Below are 17,117 nucleotides of genomic sequence, written 5' to 3'. Positions count from 1 at the left end.
CGGCTTTTATCTTTCTCATCTTAGAATCATTAGTGCTTAATAAAGTGCCTAGTACATAGTAACTATTCAGCAAATATTTGTTGAATGATCAGGGTTTCAATAATTACATTAGGTATTGTTTTACATAAGTTTAATCAATACAAAAGCATGGCCTGAATAAGTGATGATAATGTACTGTGTAGAGGCAGGGAAAGGCTAAGGTCTCTAACTCAGAGTCTTTCCAAAACCGTAGACTATTACATATTTGTATTCATTTCTAATTTTATGTTGGAATAAGATATAAGGCAATAGTATTAATAGTAATAAGAAAAGGTAACTCTAGACTGTTTAAAGACAAAATATTGGGAACTGATTTTCTGTTATAGAAATGAGAACATTCCTCATGGGCACATTATTTCTTGATTATGTCTTAGTGGGGGAAGAACAGTGTTCAATAAATGACATGGCCAACATTGAAATGAGTTTTAAAAATGGTAGAATACTGGGAATGTAGGCAGTTAAATATGTTTCTTCAGCAGCCTTGAGATTCCCGCAGTGGAACTGTCTATGGGGTTCAGTGCACGGTTTACCAGAGAAGGGTGTTAGTCACTCATATGGCCCCATGGATGGTAGCCCGCCAGGCTCCTCCATCTGTGAAATTTTCCAGGCAAGAATACTGGACTGGGTTGCCATCCCCTTCTCCAGGGGATCTCCTGGACCCAGGGATCAAACCTGGGTCTCCCACATTACAGGCAGCTTCTTTACCATCTGAGCCAGGGGTGTGACATCAGTTGGTACGTCAGTGTGGATCACGTTGCTCTGCGTCGGCCAACCAAAAACCAGACATGAGGTAGCTGGCTCTAAATGCAGGATGACATGCAAGATTTAGTGTGCAAAGCGCATCAGATGGAAAGTGTCCAAATTGCTGATTCCCCATCAGTGTGGCCAGAGCCCAGCTTGGAGATACGGGGTGCGTGGATGGAATTGAGGGGTAGGAAATGGTTTTACCTCATGTGGTGGATATTTTTAATAAGAATTGACCCTGAAATGGTGATGACAGGAATCAAATTTTGTTCTCAGTGAACATAATTATTTCAGCTAAAGCAGGAAGAATTATCTTTTGGGTACTCAACAATTCTGTGAAAATATATTCTCCAGCGGATCTTCCCGACCCAGGATTTGAACTGGAGTCCCCTGCATTGCAGGCAGATTCTTTACCAGCTGAGCTACCAGGAATCAATAAAATGAAAAAGATTTGTTTAAATAAATGTAATGCTGCTCCAGGGGTATTTGGTGACTGTTACTCTTAGCCGGGGAAAAGCTACACTTATACTTATATTTTTGGTCTTTTTTGTTTTTTACTTTTATCTGAAAAGTCCTATAGTTGAAACTTTAGACTCAGGCATTTTTGGCTGTCTTAAAAGAGGCTTTGAACATAGTTTGGGCCATCTATATTACATCCTGCATTTTTCACACCTAAGTTAGTGCTATATTTTTATTCTTGGCAAACAGCTTTTTTAGTAATAGAATCTCTTTATTCAGGGCACAACACATTTAAAGGGAATAGAAATGTATAACTTCTTACAAGCTGCCATTGTTTTCTTTAAAGCCCTTATCGCTATCTGTAAATGTTTTGTTTTAAGTCATTCCTTACTCCCATCCCATGCAAGTTCCCATTTGTCATCCTGCCAGGTAGGGAGAACTTTGTGTTGTTCTGAGTCTCTATTTTGTGGCCTGATGGAATGCCTCACCTATTCTGGGCACTCATCAATATTTGCTGAATTAAGATGAAGTAGAGTAGTAATTGAAGAAGGAGATGTCAACCCACTCCAGTATTCTTGCCTGGGAAATCCCATGGACAGAGGACTGAGGAGCCTGGTAGGCTATATTCCATGGGGTCACAAGAGTCGGACATGGCTTAGTGACTAAACTACAGAGTAGTAATTCTTCTAGGGATACTTACTTCATGAAATGCAGTTATTGAACTCATTTGAATATACAGTTTACCCTTGAACAGAACAGGTTTGAACTGCATACATCTGCTTATATTTATTATTATAAATATTATAAAATATTTTAAATTATACAATATTATGCATATTCCTACCCTAAATACATATCACAGTACTACACCATCTGCAGTTGGTTGAATCAGAGGTTGTGGAGGGTCAACTGTAAAGTTATATGCAGATGTTTTTCACTGTGCAGGGGGTTCAAGGTCAAGTGTATATATTTTCAGCAGACACTGGTGTGATTTCAGTGCATTAAAATGTTCTCCTTGGTTCATCTAACTTCTCTTTCCTTGGTTACCTATTCATGGATTCCTGTCTTTTTTGTTAATGAAGGGTGACTTTTGAGAAGTATAGAAGCTTAAGACCCAGTCTCTTTCAGGAGTAATCTTTTATTTTTCTTATGCCTATTAGGTCATGAGAAATGGCACCTAATGACAGTGATAATCAAATAGCTTATTGGTTTCTCCTAGGTTTCTAAGGGAATTCAAGGACTTGACAATGACTTTATGAGAATAAATCTTGCCCAGTTTAAAGGCAACTGTTTGTTGTTAAGGGATGGAGTCCTTACCACCCAACTGCCATGTTGGGGGTAACAGGCTTTGCCTCAGGGAGTGAGCACAGATTTCCTAGAAGAGAACTTGTCCTCTGTCATTGGGGACATGCTTTTGATCCAGTTAAATGCATTCTATCCTTGTAGCCATTTATTGAAGCGTCTCTCTAGAGAACTGACTCTGTGAAACCCACACTTGTTGGGGAGGAGGAGGAGATGCTATGTGGTAGAAGAGAAAAGCATGTATTTTGGTCAGGCAGGGCTGGGTTCCAGTGCTGATTGTCAGTTTCTAGTTCTGTGACTTTGGACAAGTTACTTATCCTCTCTAAGCCTGTTTCCCCATCTTTAAAGTCTGGATGTCCTTTTGCCTTGATCTAGTGTGTAAGTATCCTTGGAGGTTCCCTGGTCTTATATGTTCTTTTCCTATCAGCTTTGGATTCAGGCTTCAGGTTGACATGCGAGCAGGTGAGTCAGTCAGTACTTTCCTATTATCTTCTAGGACCTTCCAGTTTAACTGCTCATGTTTTAAATCCTGGGACATTTTCTTTGTGTATGTTATTACCACAAAGGTGATTGTCAGTCATTTGCAGCTCATCATCTCGCTTTTCGTAAAAGAGACAGAACTCAAAAATCAAATGATGCTACTGTTCAGTTTTGCTGGAGGCCAGCTATGGCCTTGACACAGAGACCAGAGTCGCAACTGTGCGTCATGATGGATGCTTTGGGTGGAACAAAAGAGCCTGGGTGAAGCTTGCCAGGATTTTTTTGGAGTTTGGGAATCTGAAGTGTGTGTGTGTGTTCAGAAGAAAGGTGCTACTATTCCTTTCCTGGAGTCAGAGGTCACTTTTTAAGTTGTTAGATCTTCCTGGATAGAATCTGTCCTTAACCTGGAACTCATCTGCAGCTTTTAGGTTGTAATACTCCTTTCTCTCTTAAGATGTCTGTTGGATATTCATAACTGCTCTAAACGAGAATGTTCATGCATATATGAAATAGCTAAGAGTAAGACAAGCTCACAGATGTGGCAAGTGGGAAAAGCTCTGAAAGTGAAATGAGATTTCCTAGCACTGTTTATATCTTGACTAGGTATGGAATTTAACTCTTGAAAATACTGCAAATGTAACATTTCATCTTTGGTCAGTCAGTACTACAGTCCAAGCAGGAGCTTTTGTGATGAACACATACGTGGCAGTGATGATTTAGTTGGGTGCCTGGTAGTATTTTATTTGAGGCAAAAATTAGGAATTTGTCTCCAGGAGATTATCTTCTGGTTAATCAGGCATCCAAATTTTTTTTTTTTTTTTTCAGGCATCCAAAATTTAAAACGCAAAAGTAGCCTTCCTTTTGCTCTTCTGGTGAGTTAGAAACAGAGTTCTATTTAGATGTATACCTGTAAAGAAAGATGTTATACCTGCTTCACTTGTCTTGTTGGGTGAAGCTTTCCCAGGATGCTGTGTTTAGCCTTTTGCTTAGTTATGTTAATTCTACCTCTTGTTGTATTGTTTCTTTAGACTTTGGAAGAATGGTCACTTATTTTTCAGTAAACCTTAATGAACTGCCTTTGGTTATGTTGGGTTGCTTGGTTCCTGTAGCACTAACGGATTTGAAACAGATCTGACAAAACAATAGTAGCCTGAAATATGTCTTTGATTAACATGGCTCTATGTTAACATCTCTGGGGGAAAAAAATCTATCAGTGGTTAAAAAAAAATCTTCTTTTTTTCCCCTTCTCCTCTGACAAGACACAGAATACAGCATGACTTGTTTTAGTGCTGATTTTGGAAAAGCAGGAAATGCTTACTAAGTGGGCAAAAAATGATGAGGTTTGGACAGTGATGTTATGTTTCACATTCTGTATTTAAGAGAACTTGTAACTGTAATGTCTGCTTTGTGGCTAAAGAAAGAAAGGAGGAGGGAGGGAAGGAGGGTGGGGGGGATGAGGAGAGACAGATTGAGAGAGAGAGAGAGAGAGAGACAGAAAAAGAGACAGACGGAGTGACTTGTTCGATACAAAAGGTTAAGTGCCAGGGAGCCTGCCGGTGTGACTCATGCTCCTCAGGGCCGCACAATGCAAGGCCTGCTGCTGCCATCTCATTCATGTCTCTGGTTAGGGACAGATCACTGGGCTGGTGTGTGTCAAAAGTTTTTTATATCTCCTTTATTGACAGCAAAAACAGCATGGTGGTCAGTCCGCTTCAGTATAATAAAATGCTTTCTTTTAAAATATCTCGGTGCCAAGATGAATATGGTTTGCTCAAATAATGACTTTCACTCTTGCTAAGAAAAATTGATATTGGGACACAGGAGATTTGCCTGGTTTCTGAGGTAACTTGGTAGATTATAATCTGGTTGCCATAGAAACACAGCAGCAGGGAAAATTACAGAAACTAAACATTTGAAGAGAGATATTTTAATAGGATATGTGAAAGCCCTTTACCTATCCTCTTTCTCCCTGAAAAGATGGGGTGGGGCTCAGGAATGGGCCTCCCGGGAGCAGCGAGGGGAAGGCATAAATGGCTTTTGGAGGCTGGCTGCCTCCAAGCCACTCCATGAGATGTGGCCCGGTGTCGGCGACCGCAGAGAAACTGCTGCAGACACTTTTCATGCAATATGATAAGCAGATAATGTGATAGAACCTGGAACATGTTTCAATTCAGATATCCCTTTTCTTGCCTGGGACTTCCCATAATATTGGTGAATTGTACTTTTAGAACTAGTATTTAGGACACATTGTCTGACAGTTATGAGTGTAGTGGAAGAGAGTATATGCATTTAAGATTGTCAAAGAATATCTGGGTCAGAGTCTTAGTGTTCACTGATTTTTTTTTTTTCCTGCCTGAATAATTGGACAGGCATATCTTATAGACCTATCCCTAGAGGCTTAAACACAAAGCAGATGCCTTCTGCTCTGTTACAGTGATGTTAGAATTGGTTTAAGGATTTAAAAAAAAAAACATGGGTAATTTTCTTTCTTGGACTGTTTTATTCCCCTGTAGTTGAGTTATATTCTATGTGTACATAGAAATAAAGTTAAGTCAAAAATATTTTCATGTTAGGAATGACTTTAAAAATTCAGTTTCAAGAAAGCAATGAAAATGTCTTAATCACTCCATAGAGATTGGGAAGGATTTCCTTTTGAGTTCTTAAAATCACACAGTGTGTACATTGGGGAGGATTTGAATGCTGAAGACTGAAAAATTATTGACACAGTTACTGTACAGGAAAAATAAATTGCCTTGAAATAACTATTATAATTCAAGATAACAAGAAGCACCAGGGATGAAACTTGTACTGCTTTTCCTTGAATGGTCTTGTTTTTTCTAGTTAATGTATTTCCAGATTAAAAATGTTTTAATATCCTAACAGTGTTTCCTGGAATTATTAGTATAAGCAAAATACATAGACTTTAAAGATTTAGCTTTTAAAGATAAAATGGTTTTGATCTTAATAAATAGTTTTTTAAAATACATGAATTATGGTCTATATGGGGTGCCCAGGTGGCCCAGTGGTAAAGAATCTGCCTGCCAAGGCGAAGACATAGGTTCTATCCCTGGGTCAGGAAGAACCCCTGGAGAAGGAAATGGTAACCCACTCCAATATTCTTGCCTGGAGAATCCCCATGGACAGAGGAGCCTGGCAGGCTACAATCTATGGAGTTGCAAAGAGTCGGACATGACTGAGCCACTAAACCGCCACCACCACAGTAAATAAAGTTGACTTTTAACATTGCATGTTATGAAAGCTTAATTTCTCAAAGTAATGGTTGCAGTGGTTTTCCATAAGTTTTATAACTTTCATTCATTCAGTAAAAATATTTCTCAAGCCCTTACTCTGTGTCAGATCTTGCCCTTATAGAGCCTAGATTAAGGCTCTATAAGGAAAGACAGACACAAAAGTAATTCCTTTACCACCCTAATGGCAGAAAGTGAAGAGGAACTAAAGAACCTTCTGACAAAGGTAAAAGAGGAGAGTGAAAAAGCTGGCTTAAGACTCAACATTCAAAAAATGAAGATCATGGCATCTGGTCCCATCACTTCATGCAAATAGTTGGGGAAAAAGTGGAAACAGTGATAGCTTTTATTTTCTTGGGCTCAAAAATCACTGTGGATGGTAACTGCAGTCATGAAATTAAAAGATGTTTGCTTCTTGGAAGAAAAACTATGACAAACCTAGACAGTGTGTTAAAAAGCAGAGATAGCACATTGCCGACAAAGTTCCATGTGGTCAAAGCTATGGGTTTTCCAGTAGTCATGTATGGATGTGAGAGTTGGACCATAAAGAAGGCTGAGTTCCAAAGAATTGATGCTTTTGAACTCTGCTGCTGGAAAAGACTCTTGAGAGTCCCTTGGACAGCAAGGAGATCAAACCAGTCAATCCTAAAGGAAGTCAATCCTGAATAGTCATTGGAAGGACTGATACTGAAGCTCTAATTCTTTGGTCACCTGATGCAAAGAGCTGACTCATTGGAAAAGATGCTGATGCTGGGAAAGATTGAGGGCAGCTGGGAAGAGAAGGGGTTCAGAGGATGAGAAGGTTGGAGGCATCACTGACTGAGTGGACATGAGTTTGAGCAAACTCCAGCAGATGGTGAAGGACAGGGAAGCCTGGTGTGCCACAGTCCATAGGGTTGCAGAGTCAGACATGACCTAGCGACTGAACGACAACAACAACAATTAATTGCAATTATAGATTTTAGGAAGGAGCTGAGTTTCATTTTGTTTGTTTTTTGAGAACCCATAGTGCAAGACCTGTCCTGTCCTGAGAGTCAAATGCCAGTCCTTAATCTGGCAAGGATAAATGGGTGGTGGCTGGTGGAGGAATGAGTAAGGTGGGCAGAGGGTAGAGATGAAGGAGTGCAGGGGAAAGCATTGCAGACAGAGGAAACAGTGTGCTTGATGGTTTTGAGGCAGGAACCAGGCTTGCTCCCAGAACTTCAATATGAATGTGACATTGACATCCTTCTGTTTTCTAGAAATATATAGTCATTATTTTAATAGTGTTAATCTTGTACCTGATGATTTTTAACAACAGTTTTTTAAACTTGGATTATGTCCTTTGATTTATATTTAGATATAGATTAATTATTTTTCCCCTTTTGTTATCTAAACTAACTGAATGAGATTAGAACTAAAATTCTGAGATTCTTGAACATATTTTGCCATGTCATGCGTGATTTAGTCTTTTGGAAGTTGTCTTCTGATAACAAAATATCTGTTATATGACTAAAATAGACATTTAGGTAATAGAGTTAAAGATTTGTGTGTGTGATAGGTCCTACTTATACTGTTCATTACTATTTCCAGGTCCTATACATAGGTACTTTTTCCCCATAAACATTTTTCTTATAAATTGCTTTCCATTGTTATAACACAGGAGAATTCACTTAGCTATATACAAATGAATATACTTATCCCCCATCAAATTTGAACCAGATCTAAGACATCTCCTAAGTTTTATGTTTATACAAGATTCTGTGCTATGTATTTCTTGTCTAGTACATAAATTTAGTAATGAAACTGTTGAGAAAACCCCAGATGTTCTAGTATTAAATTGAAAATTAGGGATTTCCCTGGTGGTCCAGTGGTTCAGACTCAGTGTTCCCAATGCAGGGAACCTGCATTCTATCCCTGGTCAGGGAACTAGATCCCACATATCACAACTGAAGATCCTGCGTGCCACAACTAAGATCCAGCACAGCCAAATAAATAAATAAGAATAAATTAAAAAAATTGAAATTAATGTGTTATTTTGGCAGGTTATTCTCGTTCAAGTTAATCCAGGTGAGACTTTCACAATAAGAGCGGAGGATGGAACACTGCAGTGCATTCAAGGTAAGGAAGTTTTTTGTAAGCTTTCTAATAAAAAAAAATTTCCTTTATTATTTTATGGAAATAAAGTTTATCTCTGAGTCTGCATGTGATTTTCTAGAAGTAAAATTTATCTTGGATTTTTTTTTTTTTTTGCTTTTAATAGGGGCTCCTTAATGCTGAGTGGGCCTGTGATATATAAGTGACACAGTTAAATATCTTGAGTATTAATTGACTGTTAAGTGAATTAAATCAACATGGGAAAGTTTGCATTGTCTTCATGTATTATGGGATTTGGTCCCCTGAAAAATCCAGAGATTTTTAAGAGACCTTAAAATTCCAGTATAGAATAGCACATACTTTTTCAAGTTAGATGAAAGTTTCAAATACATACTGTGATGCTACCCAAATGATGCTTTTAGAGGTAAAAATCTATATTAAATATCTCTTAGTTATTTATTACTGAGTAACAGGTTACTCAAATTTGGTAGGTATATACAGCATTGGTTGTCTACAGTTTCTGTGGGTCAGGAGTTTAGGTACAGCTTAGTTGTGTCCTGTGGCTTTGGGCCTATGGAAACGCTAAGATCCAAGTGTGGGCTAGTGCTGCCGTCCACCATGAGGCATGTCTGAGTGTCAGTCTGTTTCCCGGCTCGCCTAAGTGATTGTTGGCAGGGTTTAGGGTTTTTGGTGGGCTAGTGGCAGGCAGCTTCCGTCTGTTCCTTGCTAAGTGGCCTCTCCATGGAGGTGCTTACATTATGACCGCTGGCTTCATCATAGCAACAACTACAGGGCAAGAGGGAGTACTCTGTCTAACCTGCTCGAGAACAGTGATTACACAGCATGTGAATACTAGCAGGCCGGAATCACTGGGGGCCCCTTTACAAGGCTGCCCACCACAGTGCACCCTCTGCCCTCAGAAATTCATGTCTCTCCTGTGTGCGAGATACCCCTCCTAAGATCTCCAAAAGTGCTATTCCACTACTGCATCAGCTCTCCAGCATCTTATCTAAATAAACTCCAGGTATAGCGAGGCTCCTTGAATGTAGTTCTTTAAGGACGGCTCCTAGGCCATTTCAGTTAATTTCTGGTTTGTGTAATACTGGTGCCTCTTCTCTGTCATTCACTTTGGAAAGAGAGAGAGACATAGGTACTCTGATCCATATGAGGCTCTACTGTAAGAAGATCAACCCAGATCTGGAGTTAGTCTTAGATACTGCTGTGTTGGAGGGCACTCTGGTGATAGCTTTTTGGCAGTGATTGGGATTATGGGACAAATGGTAAATTGGCCTGTAATTGAGCTCAATACTAGGTTGTTGGTTAGACTGAAATCTGCCCAAAGGTCTTATTGTTAATACCTGGGCTTGCTCACCAATGTATAAAGAAAATGAATGGAAATGCCCTTTAGTTTTCCATAGTGAACTACATGGAAAAACTTAATTTTTTTCTATCCTGCATAATAGAGTATGCTGCTGTGTAGCTTCACTACTTGTTTTTTTTTAACTGTAAGAACAAAAATTTAGGAAAAAAATTAAAACTTATTTCAATTGCAATTAATCTGAAATGATTTAGGTGTTCATGAACGGTATTTTTTCTGATGGCATTTCGCTGATCATCGTGTTCCCGAAATGATCGTTGGTGTTCTAAACCATTTAAAAACCAAACCATACAAAGGAACTTCAGACAAAAGAAGAGAGAAAATATTTTAAAGTAGTACAAGATACAGAATCTTCCACGTACTTGTATTACTGTAACATATCATCAACAAATAAAACCTCAAAATTCACTCTGTATCTTTAAAAAAGAACACACTAGAAAAAACTAGATGAAAAGTTATTTTACCTACATAGAAAAGAAGCTTATGTTGCCAGTTAGTAAGAGAATAGTTGAGCTTCTGGTCATAGTAAGGTTGGAACCCCACGTACTGGCTGGAAGACTGTGTCCCTCTGCAACTGAGTATGTGTAATAGAATCTATAAGAAGCAAATTGCTGAGTGGATCAACTTGTATAAAGTCCACTTTTTCATGCCACCTGCTTTTACTTTTGGTGTTTGAAGAGGGTGTGTGTGTGTGTGTGTGTGTGTGTGTGTGTATGTATGTATGTGTATTCATCTAGTTAGCCTCTTCCTCACTTCTTTTGAGTGCATGTTCGTAACTGGTATACTCTGCAGGGTATTTTGCAAGTATATTGCTCTGTCCACAATGGGAGCTTTGTATTTATTCATGATGCTACTTGGAGATAAGTGACAAGTGACACTAACACCCCTTTCAGTGATTTAAAAAAAATGCTGTTGACTAAAGAAGAATTGTGGAGCCATTTATCTTTGGCTTCCTCCAAGTCTTCAGTCTTTATTCTCTTCTGAACACCCAGATACTGTGGTTATCTTTATTTGGGACATATTGGTACCGGGCCCAGCTAATTGAAATGACACAGAACAGGATGAGAGGGACAAGGACCTGGAACCCCAAGTGGTTTGCTAGGGCTTGGGAGGCACTGGGACAACAGGATCAACTGCAGGAACTGGAAGGAACCCTAGTCCAGACCCATTGTTGGCCATTCATGTGTAATAGGCAGTCACTCAGGCCAGGTGTCCTCACTGACCCCTTCATTTGCATTCCAGTGTGAGTGAGTGAATGCTTCACTCCAGATGGGTAGAACATATCAATATAGAATGTGGGAATAGGCAGTATATTTATAAATTCGTTGTGATTAACATCCTTATCATTGCTAATATATATTTTTTTCAACTTTTAGGCTTATGTATTCTCTCATTGCGTGGGTATGACAGATACATATGAAGCTGAGACCTGTAGAGGTTAACACACAGCTACAGTCACATAGGGAGAAAGAGCAGGGCTCTTGTTTTTCAAATAATTTTATTTATTTTTGGTTGTGCTGGGTCTTCGTGGCTTTGCAGGGTTTTCTCTAGTTGTGGTGCGCGGGGCTCCTCTCCAGTCGCGGTGTGTGGGCTTCCCATTGCGGTGGCTTCTCCGGTTGGAGCACAGGTCTAGGGTGTGCAGGTTTTGGTAGTTGCAGCACCTGGACTCAGTAGTTTTGGCTCCTGGGGTTTAGAGCGCAGGCTCAATAGTGTGGCACACAGGCTTAGCTGCTCAGCTGCATGTAGGATCTTCCTGGATCAGGGATTGAACCCATGTCTTCTGCACTGGCAGGCAGATTCTTTGCCACTGAGCCACCAGGAAAGCCCCAGGACCAGAGCTCTTTATTGCCTTGCACTGTGGCTTTACATCAGGGAGTCATGAACTGAAATCGACTCCATTTTCTTGAGCACATGACAAAAACAAGGTGGCTTCCAATTCTTGGAGTAGCAGGATTCTGGGAAGGATGCTAGATGAGTACTTAGGTCCCCATGATAAGATGGAGGTGGTTTGGAGAGCAAAAATGGGTGGTGGAGGCTGGGTCTTTGGAGTAAGACAGGAACCCTGTTAACAGAAGTAAGAACAGGATAGTTTGATATAGGGAGTATTGCTTTATAAATCCTTAAATTATTTCTGTCCAGAGTCAGGATTGGGCCCAGAGTTGGGGTGGGCTGAACTGCTAGGTGGGGTTTCCACTTGAGGTGCTGGGAGGAGAGAGGTACAATGGTAGAGGGCTGGTTAGGAAAGGATCAGAAATTGAGTCATACTGTAATGGAAACTTCTGAAAGAAGTATTTGCATTTTACCAAAGATTAAAGTTAAGAGGATGAAGCTCTAGTTATGCTCTTTCAACACCAGCCAGCAGATGGAGAGATGGTTTTTTTTGGCAGGGATGGATCGACGGTTGGTGGTGGTGGCCTTCCTGGAAATTAAAGTCATACCCATTGCTTACGCCATGGTTGAAACTGTCAGCCTTGTAGCTTTGCTATTTCAACACTAGCCAGCAGGTTAAGGATTGCTGGTGGTGGGGGGTGCGGGGACTTGTGACTTAGGAGTAGGGAGAGGAGCTGGTTGCAGGTCTCCCTGGAAACTTTGAAATTACACTGTATGAGGTCAACCCCCTTTGCTTGCAATTGCATTTGTTAGCGTATTGGTTTTCTCTGTTGGACATTTATGACATCACTAGAAAATCCCTAGAAGCTTATTATGATGCCATGAAAAGGCATTCTGGAAATTCAGAGCAAATCAAAGTCAAGAATATTGTTACTCTGGGGAAAAAAATGAGATTTTTGTTTTTGTTTTCATGGGAATGTCCTTGGTGATAATGAAGGAAGGAAAACACAGGAAACATGAAATATGCTGTGAAAGCAGATTCATTTCTGATGGAATATTTCTCAATATTTTTCATGAAACATGAATCATGGGTCTTGAAGGGGCCACAGAAGGTCATAGTTCATTCTCACGGGGAGGCAGCACTATACCTATGGCATCCTAGACAAAAGATTTTTCTTTCCTAGGCCAGATGAAAGTGTATAAAGAGCTAATTGTTGGGGGAAAAAAGAGTCTTAGCAATCAATATGAATTCTTTCCTTTGCTTAAATTCAGACATTAATAGAGGGCAGCCACAGGTCTCTTCCATTATTTTCATATCCTTGTCTGGGCTGAGGTGCTGGCAGTGCAGCCTTCCTTCCTGTCCACACATGCCATCTTTTTTTTCTGGGCCATTTCTCTGCTCCCTGTAAAACCCTTCAGCCAAAACAAATACCACACTTCCTTTAAGCTTTAGGTCTGTCTCCTTCAGGAGGGCCCTTTCCGCCCCTCCATTTCAGTCCATTCTGACCTTCCTCTGCGTTCCTGGAGGAGCAGGTAGCACTGCATGTGAGCGTCTGGTGGTATGTGTCAACCTTCCCTTAGCCCTTGAACTGGACTGTGAATTCACTGTGACAGGAAACAGTGTATCCTCCACCCTAACCCACCCCAGCCACACAGCCTGGCAATAATTCCTGACTTTAGACCCTTGACTAGCTCTGGCATTATATCAGATGTGATGATATTTCTTTTAACTTTTACTGTTGTGCTGGGAACTTAAAGGTGTTTAGTTATGTGATTTAGTGGCTTTGAAAATCTCTGTAGAAGAGCTTCCAAATCACATTTTAGTTAAAGCCAATCAGTTTCCTTTACAAAAACATTTGGAAGTCTGAAAACTTTCATATTGACCTGTACTAATGCTACAATTTTTATCTTTCAAGTCTGTTATATTTCAAATAGTGAGCCCAAAGGAAACAGATGAATGTTATGGTGATAATAGCAAAAACAAGATAAAAGTGAAATGCTTGGGATCACCATTATTCTATAAAGAATAATATTTAAATATTTTTAATTGCTAGTGTTCTTTGTCCAGAATAATCCAGACATCTTTATGAAGATGATTATTACTCAGCCAATCTGTGTTAAGTGGGTAGAGATCTTGAAATGGCAGGAGGGGAAGCTCCAGGAAAACCCTTCTCTGAGATGGCTGTAGTTTGGATGCTATTAGAGTGGAAGCTTTTTCCCCCTCCTGCTTTGCTCTCCCTAAGCCTTCTTCAGCTCTGTGTCTGACTCCGCCCGCCCCACCGAGTGTGGGAACCGTATCATTGATGAACAGCACGCTCTGCTCACAGGCTCTGTGAATGACACCATTGAGAGCCTTTCCGCATCTCTGAATCTCCTTGTTTGTCTCCCTCCCACCCCCTCACCCCGCCATATTCAGAATCCAGAATGCCACAGGGACATTCAAGTTACTTTTTTTTTTTTCTTACTTGGTACTTTAAGTGCACTTATTAGACTTGTTTGGCACATTAAAGCACCAACCTGACATTCTTTCTAAGAATTTTAAGACACGTCCTAGGGAGCTCTCATTGTCTCCTGCTTTGTTAATTGAGAAATGACAGGAGTGATGTCACTGGGAGGGCTTACAAGCTGAGGTAGACTATCATTTCACTAGCAAATCTATATGGTCTGTGCCTTTAAAGCAGACTGACTGAAAATGAGGTATTCCTGCTTTACTGGCTTAAAACCAAGGAAGGGGACCTGCTGTAAATGAAGTCGGTCTTCTAAGATTGATTGCACCCTTCCTTGTCCTGGCGTAAATTTGCAAACAAGATTTTCATCAAAACTATTTGGGTGGTTTGAAAGTGAAATTACTGCATATGACTGCCTTTAAATCTTTGAGAATCTTTGCAAGCTTTCATTACACTGAATATCTATTTGATTTTTATTTGATTGTATTTAATTATTTATGGAAAGTCTGCATTATATGGGGAAAGGTTTTTTTTTTTTCCTGTTACAATTTTTGTATTTTGAGAGCTTTTTTCAGAGCACAGGAAACCACTTTTAAAGTCAATTTGTTTTGCATCTGGGGATTTGTGAGAGATCACTAACCTGAAATCTTACTGTGAACAGTTAAGGTCTCACTTGATAAATCTTGTAGAATTAAAAAAACCAAATCTTTAGCCCAGGCTAGCCCTTCTGTACTGCCCATCTTTTTGATTGATCCAAAGCTATATTTGGTGAGAGTTATTAGTACATAGCCTTCCAGTGAGGCTCTAGGTTGAGAGAATCTTTGAGTTTCTAGGAAAATCTGAATTACTCCACCAGCTTGCCAGCTGATTTTATAACTTAAGCTTTGGGACAGATTGGTCTTTTACCTGTGTGTGTGTGGTATTGATGAAAGGTTGATGAAGAATCACTTTTAGCATTGTAGATATATACCTGATCTCTCAAATGCTTGGAAGCCTTATTTTGGGTATGATGATTCACCTTGTCTCTCACACTCAGGGCATACGTAGTTGTTTGTGCAAACAGGAGTTCTGTATGCTGACCTGATTGGTCCCCTTTCAGACAATAGCTTGCTGCTGAGTAACTGGAAGATTACCAGCAGAGTGATAAGAACCAGTAAATACTGATGTGCCTAGAGCAGAAGAAGGCAATGGCAACCCACTCCAGTACTCTTGCCTGGAAAATCCCGTGGACGGAGGAGCCTGGTGGGCTGCAGTCCATGGGGTCACTAAGAGTCGGGCACGACTGAGCAACTTCACTTTCACTTTTCACTTTCATGCATTGGAGAAGGAAATGGCAACCCACTCCAGTATTCTTGCCTGGAGAATCCCAGGGACGGGGGAGCCTGGTGGGCTGCCGTCTATGGGATCGCACAGCGTCGGACACGACTGAAGTGACTTAGCAGCAGCTAGAGTGCAAAGCCCAGTTTTTGGAGGTGGTCGGAGGAGGGTCTGGGATGCTAAGTGCAGCTGTCATCATTCTGGGACCAAGTAATGTCATGAGAATGGTTACATCAGTGCCAGACTGTGCTGTATCCCAGGAGGTGTGAAGTCCCTCTCCAGATGTACCCACTCTGTCTGCTGCTTTCTGCCTTGCCCAGTAATCTTGATTGTCTTTAGCTATTCTTACATATTCATGGGGCTTACTTGGTGGTTCAGTGATAAAGAATCCATCAGTCAATGCAGGAGTCAAAAATATTGGAGTGGGTAGCCAGGCCCTCCTCCATGGGGCATTTTTGCCTGGAAAATGTCATGGACGGAGGAGCCTGGAGGGCTACAGTCCATAGGGTTGCAAAAAGTCAGACATGAGTGAGTGACTAAACCACCTCCACGACCACCACACATTCATAATTAGGACAAAACCTTTACCCAAAATTATATTCTCAGACTTTCTTTGGTCTTTTTCTCCAAATAAAGCTTGAGTGATATAACTGCTAGAAGTTATAAAAATTATGTTCTGAGAGTAAAGGCTCTGTAGTGTGAATCCCTGATTGTTTGCTAGATAATGGTTAAACTCTTAACCCCAATTTCCTCTCTTAAAATGGAGGTAGTGGGAATCCCTATGCAATAAGGTTGTGAGATACAATCCATTTTAAGTACCAGCATCATCACCATCACCGTCTAGTAATGTATACAGCTTTGGTGATGATTTTTGTTCTAAACTGATGTCATGATCAGTTGTGGGCATTGAGTTGATTATCTGGCTCATGGAAATCTGTCTTAAGTTCTGGTCTCTATTTTATTGCCAACTTAACAATAGGCTTGCTTTCATGGGGTTGATGGTGATGGCAACATTTCAGATGAAGGTTTATGGAAATGTATATATATTGTTCAGATAAAGGATTGTGGATAAAACAGTGGCTCCACCTTTTCCTACATGTAAAGTAAGTTTTGTAGTTGAAGCTTCAGCTGTTTCTTTTTCTGAATGATAAAACAGTTAACTCTCACACTGTACCTGAGAGGCCCTATTCAGACAGGCCTATGAAGCAGTTCCTCTGGGTAAGCCTTCCCTCCTTTAGGTCTTGTCATTCACATTTCAATGAAATTCTGGACTTCTTTAATCTTTATTTAATGTATTTTGCTCTTAGGCTGTACTGAAGGGGCAGTAAAGCATATTGGTAAGATTATTATGGGTTTTGGGGTAAGATTGCCTGGCTTAGAAGTCCCCTGCATGTTAGATGTATATCGTAAAAGCAGTTACTTCTCTTTACCTACACCTAATCTGTAGAATTGGAATAATAATAACAGTCTTAAAGAATTGCTGTGGAGATTAAATGACATATTGGGTAGAAAGCACTTAGAAGAGTTTCTAAAGCAATGCAAGGGTCCCGTAAAAAAGGAACCATTAGTAGGCTCCCAGTATCCTTTACAGCTAGACATTGAACCACGCTTTTTTTTGTTACTTGTCAGTTTAAAGCATTTCAGGAAAGCTTTCTGAACTTGAGGCATTGGTTAGGAGTTTTCAGATGTCTTCACACTTTAGTTGTAATGCTTCAAAATAATAATATTTCATAATAATATGTTTAAAAATTATGCATTCGGAGTTTAGCTTCTGTGCCCTTTTGTCTTGCAGGCTTG

At 40.1% G+C, this 17,117-nt stretch overlaps 1 protein-coding gene across 2 annotated transcripts in view; it reads left to right on the top strand.

Annotated features, from left to right (window-relative positions):
- Window positions 1-17,117, top strand: part of FNDC3B (fibronectin type III domain containing 3B) — a 358,778-nt gene that overhangs the window by 90,108 nt on the left and 251,553 nt on the right. For both annotated transcript variants that reach the window (XM_027541011.1, XM_027541003.1), the window contains exon 3: window positions 8,297-8,372. In XM_027541011.1, the coding sequence (XP_027396812.1) occupies window positions 8,297-8,372 (76 nt within the window). The remainder of the gene's footprint in view (window positions 1-8,296; window positions 8,373-17,117) is intronic.

Source organism: Bos indicus x Bos taurus, chromosome 1 (genome assembly GCF_003369695.1).
Source record: "Bos indicus x Bos taurus breed Angus x Brahman F1 hybrid chromosome 1, Bos_hybrid_MaternalHap_v2.0, whole genome shotgun sequence".
In the NCBI taxonomy this organism is placed as follows: domain Eukaryota; kingdom Metazoa; phylum Chordata; class Mammalia; order Artiodactyla; family Bovidae; genus Bos; species Bos indicus x Bos taurus.
The sequence above is the reverse complement of the archived record's forward strand: the minus strand, read 5'-3'. Positions and strand labels throughout refer to the sequence as shown.